Genomic DNA, 9,185 nt, shown 5'->3' with positions numbered 1-9,185 from the left:
TGGCTACAGGCCACCGACCCGACGAGACCTTGGAGCCACCTTCACCTGCCCGCAGCTTCTGATGTGAGACAGATCTTTCGCGCCTCGACTTCCTGGACACTAGGTGATGCCTTTTTGGATCGACCCCTGGCTCGACGGCTCCTCCATCGCCGAGATTGCCCCCGCCCTGGTCGCCCTTGTTCCTAAGCGACGCCGCTCCCGCCGGCTGGTTTTTGAGGCAATCCCTGACAGGGCCTGGATTGGCGACATCCATGGGGCCCTAGGAGTGGAATCTACCGTCCAATACGTGGATATCTGGCGGCGCCTCTCTGGCATCTCGCTGCAAAACTCACCGGATTCCATCCGTTGGAGATGGACCGAGAGCGGCACCTACACCGCCAAGTCTTGCTACCTCGCGCTCTTCCATGCTTCAATTGCTTCCCCGACTTGGAGCCTCATCTGGAAGCCCTGGGCGCCGGAGGGAATCAAGATCTTCCTCTGGCTTGCCGGCCTCGACCGTTGCTGGACCTCTGCTCAGCTTGCCCGCCATGGTTTACCCCACAACGCGACCTGCGCGCTTTGTGACCAAGACGTGGAGACGACACATCACCTACTCATGGGGTGCGTCGCAGCCCGCACGGTGTGGTATGATATCCTCTCCTGGTGCCGTCTCACTACGCCTCCTCCGGACGACACCATGGACTTCTATGAATGGTGGGTTTTGGCCCTCCATGACTCCTCGACTGGTGAGCGCAAAGGCCTTGCCTCCCTCATCGCGCTAACCGCATGGAACATCTGGAGACATCGCAACGCGTGCATCTTCGACGGTGCAACCCCCTCCACCACCCTCCTCACCCATAGCATTAAGGAGGAAGCTCGCACTTGGGCCAACACCGGTGCTCGAGGGCTTAGTTCGATTATTGGTGTAAACTGACCTTGTTGTATGTAGGCTGAGCAACCCCCTTCCCTGCTCACTGCAACCTCATAAGCGCCTTTCAGTGTACGCTTAGTGAGGTTCGCCACTGTTTGTTCTACCCTTCTATCAATGGAATGATACGCTCCGCGCGTATTCGCGAAAAAAAAGAAACATTTGTGGTTCATCATGTAAGAACCATGAACAATCATATTATTATTTAACCTTTTTCCACTGTTTTAAATGACATTGCTTGTGCCTTGCAACAATGTATGACCCTTAATCAATTATTACCTCTGATAAAGTTTAAGCTCATTTACTATGTTCCTATTTTTCCTTTTTGTACCTTTTCCGTCTCTATCATGTTCATTTGTACAATGCTTAATCGCATCATAAGTCCTATAATATGAAGTTCATTAGAAAACAGAAACATCATAGAATATTTGACTCCATTTTTACTATACGCACAATAAATATTCCATAAGTTCTCTATGGAGAAGTTCACCTCGTTGATTGCCTTTGATGTGTGAATTTTGCTAATTATGAACAAGAAAATTCCTATGTACTATTATTTGTGTGTGCATGCTTACTAGTATGTGTTTGGATTAAAGATGGCCTTAAATGCATTGCGACAGTCAGACTCGACTGTCAAATTCGTGCACCCTAGATTTGGGCCAGACTTCCCTTGTTTTTGTGGGTGGGTAGGGTAAACATCTCGGAAGCTGGATCTCTTGATATCTTGTTCATCTTGTTCATTGAAAAAGAGGAGAAATTTGTGAGTGACGATCCGATCCGAGTCCAGGTCTCCCGCGGCTGGCTGATGGGCCCACGACCTGGCCGCCTTTTCACGCCACCACCGCTTGCGCGCATCCGCAGAATAAGCACACCCACGAGTCAACTACCCACCACCACCTGCTCGGAGGGGCCCCAAGCGTCATCTGTTGTTCCCACTGGCATGCGGGCCCATATCCCCACACGCACTCAGATACAAACAGCGGCGGAGGCGTGCAAGTGCAAAAACCCCGTCGCTCTCGACTCCCCTAGTAGGCCAACCCAGAGATTTTCCATATCCCCACACGTCTCGTCTCTCTCGTCTCGTTGGAAGCGAAGCGGAAGCGGGAGCCGAGGCCGAGGCGAGGCCCCTTCTCCACGCCCGAGGCCGAGGGGCCTAAGCTGCCTGGGCGCGATCTGCTCCCCCCCACACTCGTAAGGTCTGAGTCCCTCATCTCAGTGCGATTCCCCCTCCAGTTTGACCAGTCGGAGGTGGCTGATTTCATACCATAGATGCGCTAGTTGTTCTGCTGCAAGAAATCGGTGTTGTTTGTATGGACTCTGGAGTAGGATGATCTTGGCGGCGGGGAAGGGGGCACCAGGTTGCGCTAATCCATACTTCTCGTCAATGCTGGGTGGTCTGCGCGGTTGTGGTGGGGGTTAAATCGCGAGGTGCGTCGGTCTAGTTCTGGGTGGTTCCGGTTGCTTCACTTTTATTTTACTCGGTTCTGCTGTTATTAATTTTTGTTTTATTACGAACTGCTTCGACCCGGTGAGATGACTGAACTACGAGTAGTAATTAATTATCTAGTCGGCGGGGATGTTTGACCCCGTTCTATTGCTGCTGTTATATTATTATTATTACTGACGAGTTACCCGCTAGATTGCTACTCTGCACACTTAGGCAGTGCAGAGTCTGGAAACTGGGTATCCCATTGATCTGCGGCTGCGTGTGTTGTTTCCTAATTCATGATGTCGATAAATTGGTTGGTGGTTCAGCTTTTGACTGGTTGTTGGGAAGGGTAGGCGGACCTTATGCGAGTTTTTCATGCTATACATGCATCACATCGTGTCATGTAATTGGCAGTGTGTTCTCTAGTTTTTCTGTCACTCAATATACCCAAGGGCCAAGGAGAGCAGCCAGCATTGTCTTTCTCTTATGACCCTGCCCATTGGCCCAGGTTCGAGTCTCCCGTTCTATCCTAGTTTTGACTTGTGGACTATCTTAGTTTTGACTTGTGGACGGAATAACTCTTTATCTCCCCACACGTTAAAAGATCAAGCAGTCAAGCAAATACAGTTGCACTCCAGTCATTGTAGCAGGAAACACCTATCTCTCCTGTTCTACCCTTGCTATGCCCTCTAACATTTTGTCGTGATGTATCCCCAGAACTGTGTTCCCACTCCATGTACAAGAGTAAAAGGACTTAGCCCCTCAGTAAAAGCTACCATAACCTTGTCTGACCATGGCTGAACTGAAAGAGAGTTCTATTGATTCCTGGGTTGATTGCTTATGTCTGTTGGAATAGATCTTACATTAATTTCAGGGTTTAACTATGGTCTTCACAATTGGGGCAAATAGCCTAAAATTTTATTTTAAGCAAGTTATTTGGAATTCTGTGTCACATTGCTACTTTTCTCTGAGGAAAATTACATTCATATTTTGTTTTACTACGATGGAAATGATTTATTATTGACGATTTGGCTTCTTACCACCTTGTAGCTAAAACAGATTGGTTCCAATAATGATGATTGTTGTCAATTATTTATATGAAGTTCTGTATGAATATGTAGAAGATTTAGCAAGAGGGATGGCTTGTCGTTCACAGAGTAATTGAACGGTTGTATCTGTGTAAGGTTGAGTAGTTTTCCTTGGATTATTTGTTACCTCTACTGAATCAAAGGGAATGAAGGGCGGGCCTGGTGCAGTGGTAGAATCTGTCCACTTGTGGCCTGGAGGTCCTAGGTTCGAACCAACCTCCTAGCAGAATGTTATGCAAGGGTAAGGCTGTCTAGAAATTCCCTTCCCCAGGCCCCACCTTGTGTGGGAGCTTTCAGCACTGGGTATGCCCTACTGAATCAAAGGGAACATGACACTAAAAGGAAGAAATTTATTAATTCATTATTGCCATTTTTTCCACAATGGAGATGGGCATCTAAGACGTGCGACCTTCCATGGCGTAACTATTAGAAAAAGATCGGTTTCTTCTGATTTCCTGGGTGTTGTTCATGCCGTTGGTTTTTTCATGTCGTTGGTGCTATAAGTACAATTGCTGATACTTATAAGCTAAAAGTGCTCTTATCTTGCATGCCTTCCTTTGCCGTAAGTTCTCTCACTATATCTTAAGAGCAAATATTTGTGTGTTTATCTTACAATCGTTGTCAATCTGTATGGAAGGACCAGTATGCTCCGCAGCAAAGTTTTGCAGAAGACTAAAGAGAGCTTGAGCATATCGAAGAAGCACAAAAGAAGATTTACCCCTCAGTTTTTGAATCCTGAATTCTCTAGCTTGTAGAAGAAGAAAGCCGGAATTATAGATAAAGGACAGACCACAAGCAAGTTTCCCACCAAAATACAGTCTTTGGCAGTATGACTCCGAAAAATGTGATCCGTTTCATTTTGGTGCTGATCCATGTGAGCAGCTGTTTGGGTAGATCAGGGAAAATGTTTTCTCCTAGCTTTATCTCAGTGGCGAAGTCATTGTCAAGCTGGCCAATTTTCAGCGCAGGGATATCTGTAACTGTTGCACTTGTTCTGTCCTTGTTTCTAACTTTCGAGCATCTCTGCGCGTACCATCAACCTGAGGTAGCTTTCTATCAGAATTTCAGTTTTTGGTTTATTAGAAGAATATATTCTGATATGAAAGATTTCGTACCTCCCTGAGCTGCAATTGTTCGAAGTTTTCAACTATCTACCCTGTTCTTTTTGACTGCTGCACTTTCAATTTCAGTTGTCTACCTTTTGTCCATTGCAGGAGCAGAAGTTCTTGATTGGTCTCATTATGATGGTTCCAGTATATGCTGTTCAATCAGTAAGTAGACCTGTCTGTTCTTGTTTTCTGTTCCAGTTTTTTGTACAATGAGCTGCTATTGCACTTATTAGTTCAGTGTCGATGTCACATTGCTGATACTTGGAGTGAGCATATGAACAATCAATATTTTGGAAACTGACAGCATCAATGTTTGTGCTCACCATATCATGTTTGTGACCGTTTTCTAACGATTACTTTGCTAGTATAATTCTGTGATCATAATTCATGTGTATAATTTATAAACACATACCTGGTAGCATTGTTACATACTTCCACTATTTTTAAGTATGCCCTGTGAGTGTTTGTACTCTAGTAAGTCTAGATTATTCTTTTTATATTTAATATAACACCCTGTAATTCCATTTTAAAATGTGCTTATTGAGGATAAGTTATATTACTCTCTAGTGCTTTTGTTCCTTTCTTGTACGTACCTCCTTTTGGCTTTCACCAACTTATTTTTCTGTGTATATGGTGACTATGATTTTATTTCCTTCAATGCCAACAGATCTTTCTTATTTTTTTGTAGTTCTTCTCATTACTGAATTCAAAGGTTGCTTTCATCTGTGAGATGATGCGGGATTGTTATGAGGCATTCGCAATGTATTGCTTTGAGAGATATCTGATAGCATGCTTAGGTTGGTACTTTCTCCATTTGGATCCTTCCTATAAGAAATTGTCTTCTTTACCAATAGTTGGAAGTCAAATTGTACACGGTTGTGACTTTTAACCTGTTTTTTCAACTAACCTTTTAGTTATTGGATTGATTACTTAATTAATCTTATTTCGGATAATACATGGGTTTCTCTTTTTTTCTGGTAATGCAGAAATATCAATCCTCGAAAGAGGAATTTAATTATAAGAAAAGTTACAATTTGAGTTGGCATTGCCTTTCTGACTTTGGAGTTACATTTTCAGTTTTTAATCATAAGAATGTCGATGCTGATGAAGCACCTTATTCTGTTTGCTGCTTTAGTTTGGTCAGTGCATAAGACCTGTTATATTGGAGTGAGGGTCAATATGCCAAATACCTAGTTTTTTAGCCTACAGCTCTCAGGTTTCCTTATTTATTTTCTATACTGTTCATTTGATTTTATCTTTTATCATTTTAGGTGGGGAGGAAAGTACCATCAGATACATGGAGGATCAGTTTCAACCCAGTGATAGTTCTCCTTTGCTAGACGTTGATTATGATTATGGTATTGTGAAACATCCATTCCCATTGAACTGGTTTATGAGAAACTGGTACCTCGGTCCTGACTTTTATTATGCCGTGAAGATTGGCATTGTGCAATACGTATGTATTTTATGGTGACAAGCTTTTTACCTTAGTGCCTCTTTGCTTCATGTATGTAATTGCTCTGATGTAGTTTATGATTTTCTGTAGATGATACTCAAGCCTATTTGTGCTATCTTGGCAATTTTGCTAGAACTTCTGGGTATCTATGGAGAAGGAAAATTTGCATGGAGATATGGGTAGGAGTCGTTTCCTTTGCCTGTAGTTTTTCCTGAGCAATCTCTTGAATATTGGTCGCAAACTTAAAGATGCTCATTGTTTTATGCATAATTAATCCGATTCTGCATTGGGGAATGAGCAAATATTTCAAGTTTGGCGTTCTCAGTGTCAGTCAATCCCTTTGCAGGTACCCATATTTGGCTGTTGTCCTAAATTTCAGCCAGACATGGGCATTGTACTGTCTTGTACAGTTCTACACTGCTACCAAGGAGAAGCTGGAACCTATTAAGCCCCTGTCCAAGTTTCTAACTTTCAAATCTATTATATTTTTGACATGGTGGCAAGGTATTGCTGTTGCATTTCTGTTTTCAACTGGGCTTTTTAATGGACATCTGGCACAAAGTTTGCAAACACGTATCCAGGATTATATAATATGTCTGGAGGTATGTTTTATCCATTATGTTTCTTTTTACAGTTTCTAGTCTTGGGTTGATTCACTTGCTTTTACTTGTTTTCTCAGCAAGTCACCTCTATGCTTTATCTACCCTCATAGGAGCATGCAGAATACATGCAAAACATTTGTCCAACTGTTACATGCCTATGCTTCATTTTTTTCATTCACGTTGTAGTTTACTTTGGAAACAAGTTAGCTCTGATAGTTTGCACTATAGAAGTACAGGTCTGTTCATGCATATTAACCTCATAACCTCTTAACCTTCTGTAGTATGCATATTAGTGAATGATTTTACTGTAGATTGTTTCTGAGTTACATTTTTTATGTTACATGTTCACAAATGTGGAGGTTATTGTTATGGGAAGTTCCCATACCCCTTTTCCAATATTGGTTGGTTCATGTGTTGCTTTGAATTGTCTTGTACTATCACAAGTGTATATACAGTGCGCTTGTTGTACCAGTGATTTTATTTGCTTGCACATTTTTGGATTTACTGCAGACAACGATGCTACTCTGCTCTCTAATTGTTTAAGAAGAAGAGTCTCTGTTTAAGTTTATTCCCACAACGTTTTATGTCCCTTGCATGACAGATGGGGGTGGCGGCAGTGGTTCATATGAAAGTATTTCCAGCTAAGCCCTACAGGCGTGGCGAGAGAAGTGTTTATAATGCTGCTGTCATGTCTGATTATGCATCCCTGGGGGCTCCAGATCCTGAAGAAGAACAAGAGATTGATAATTTAACAATCATGGAAACCTCTCGCCCTGATTCCAGAGACAGGCGGTTGAGTTTTCCTCAGAGTGTTCGTGATGTTGTGTTAGGAAGTGGTGAAATTGTAAGTTTCTAATAGTGGTCAGTTTTCTGTACCTCCTTTATCATTCTCACACATTCGTCTGACTTGTGTTATGGTATCTTCTCAGATGGTCGATGATGTCAGATACACAGTCTCCCACGTCGTTGAGCCCATGGAAAGGAGTTTCACGAAGATAAATAAGACACTCCACCAAATATCTGAGAATGTGAAGCAGATTGAGAAGCAGAAGAGGAAGGCAAAGGACGACAGCCATCTTATTCCACTGGAATCATGGTCAGAGGAATTTTCAGAAGCTCAAGATCAGGTTCAAGGTGGTAGTTTTAGTGACAGTGGATTAGCTAGGAAAAGGTACAACAAATTTCGCAGACTCCGCAGGTGGTTCTAGCAGTCTGGTGGTGGGTTTTAACCACGGCGGCTAACCTTTACCCAGAAGTAGAAGTTTATACATCATTTAGGACACACTGAGGCAAAAGAAAGGCGATTCCGGTGACTAATAGTTGCAGGATGGCTTCGGAGCTTCCCTAGTTCCTTCTGTTTATGGCTGACCCTGGCTCAGTTTCAGGAGGTGCAGTTACATGGGTTTTTCTATGAGAGTGGCCTTGTTTGGTACAAGCAAAATAAAAAATAAAAAATTAGGCTCCGATAATTACTGATGTAACCACCCCCAAGCTTCTTTGGATTAACATACACTGAAGGGAGATATTTGTACGACTGGATGAGCATATTTCAATCAAATCCTTAAAGCACCTTTAGGCCCTGTTTGATAGCAAAGTATTTTCTAAGTATTTTGAGAATACTACAGTTTTTTAGATTACCACAGTTTTATTTACAATGAGCTGTTTGGTTGCCCCTAAAAATTGTGATTTTAATACTACAATATTTGCTAAAACACAGTTTTTTCTCTGTATTATAAAAAGAACCCAAAACCTCTTTTTTTTTAAATGAGCTGACGAAAAGAACGGAGTCGCACCTCGTTATCTTCTTCCCTGCTATTCTCAACTACTTGCCTCCCTCTACAAAAAAATATTCGCGTCCGTGGCATGCTGCCGTCACCGCCCTGTCGTCTTTGTAGATGCGACCGCGCGGCTCTCTTTCTTGTCAGCGCCGTTCGTGTTGGGATGGACAACTCGCCGCTGCTGCATGTAGGCCTCTCTCTGGCTGGCCATTGTCCCATATGCTACAGGTGCAGCTCCGTCGCACCTCCATGGTGACGCGAAAGAAGGCCAAGCAACCCGTCCTCGTGCAGCTCTGCCGCTTGGTTAGCCGTCGGCTACGCCATGCTACCGAGCTTCCTTTTTGGTCATGGTTGTTCAATGGAGTTCACTTAGTGCAAGCTTCTTTTCTTATGCATGCTGATGGTAACACGATGCTCTATCGCCGTGTGCATGGCATGGCCTTTCTTTGGCCTATCACTTTGCTGCATACAAAGCAAGTTAAACAGACGGGTTTGCACTGCTAACGCTGCAACTGATTTTAGGTCGCTGCGTCAAACAGGTCCTCTGTATCGTCAATACTACAAAATACTCTGTTTTGTCAAAACCATGGTATGTTATACCTACATGCTAAATTACTGTAGTTTATTGATACTTTGGTTTTTACAATACTTTACTATCAAACATAGCCTTAGTTTTGAAGTGATTCATGTTGTCATTTGACAGAGCACTCGCTAATTGTAGCAAGGTGTAAACTGTCCTTCTGATCCTGGATCTTAAAATTATTTTTTAACCAAATGCCCTCGCAATTGTGACTTTAAAGTTAAGAGAAACAATTC

At 43.0% G+C, this 9,185-nt stretch overlaps 1 protein-coding gene across 8 annotated transcripts; it reads left to right on the top strand.

Annotated features, from left to right (window-relative positions):
- Positions 1-1,907: 1,907 nt before the first annotated feature.
- Positions 1,908-8,171, top strand: LOC123085971 (protein LAZ1 homolog 1). 8 transcript variants are annotated; one of them, XM_044507672.1, is made up of 10 exons: positions 1,924-2,103; positions 2,177-2,335; positions 4,068-4,469; positions 4,639-4,695; positions 5,222-5,330; positions 5,805-5,989; positions 6,080-6,168; positions 6,336-6,591; positions 7,193-7,435; positions 7,521-8,171. In XM_044507672.1, the coding sequence occupies exons 3-10, from the start codon at positions 4,254-4,256 to the stop codon at positions 7,797-7,799; spliced, it is 1,434 nt and encodes a 477-aa protein (XP_044363607.1). In that variant the 5' UTR covers positions 1,924-2,103; positions 2,177-2,335; positions 4,068-4,253; the 3' UTR covers positions 7,800-8,171. The 8 variants fall into 8 exon arrangements, with proteins under 8 accessions (XP_044363604.1, XP_044363603.1, XP_044363605.1 ...); XM_044507673.1 differs by having other exon boundaries at positions 4,062-4,469; XM_044507669.1 differs by lacking the exon at positions 2,177-2,335 and having other exon boundaries at positions 1,908-2,103.
- Positions 8,172-9,185: the final 1,014 nt, after the last annotated feature.

Source organism: Triticum aestivum, chromosome 4A (assembly GCF_018294505.1).
Source record: "Triticum aestivum cultivar Chinese Spring chromosome 4A, IWGSC CS RefSeq v2.1, whole genome shotgun sequence".
NCBI classification, from domain to species: domain Eukaryota; kingdom Viridiplantae; phylum Streptophyta; class Magnoliopsida; order Poales; family Poaceae; genus Triticum; species Triticum aestivum.
The sequence above is the reverse complement of the archived record's forward strand: the minus strand, read 5'-3'. Positions and strand labels throughout refer to the sequence as shown.

Excerpts from the sequence above, each read along its gene's own strand:
- LOC123085971 (XM_044507669.1), top strand. The coding sequence starts at position 4,254 with ATGACTCCGAAAAATGTGATCCGTTTCATTTTGGTGCTGATCCATGTG. Across the intron at positions 4,470-4,638 it reads GCGCGTACCATCAACCTGAG|GAGCAGAAGTTCTTGATTGG; the intron begins GTAGCTTTCTAT and ends TGTCCATTGCAG. Across the intron at positions 6,169-6,335 it reads AAATTTGCATGGAGATATGG|GTACCCATATTTGGCTGTTG; the intron begins GTAGGAGTCGTT and ends ATCCCTTTGCAG.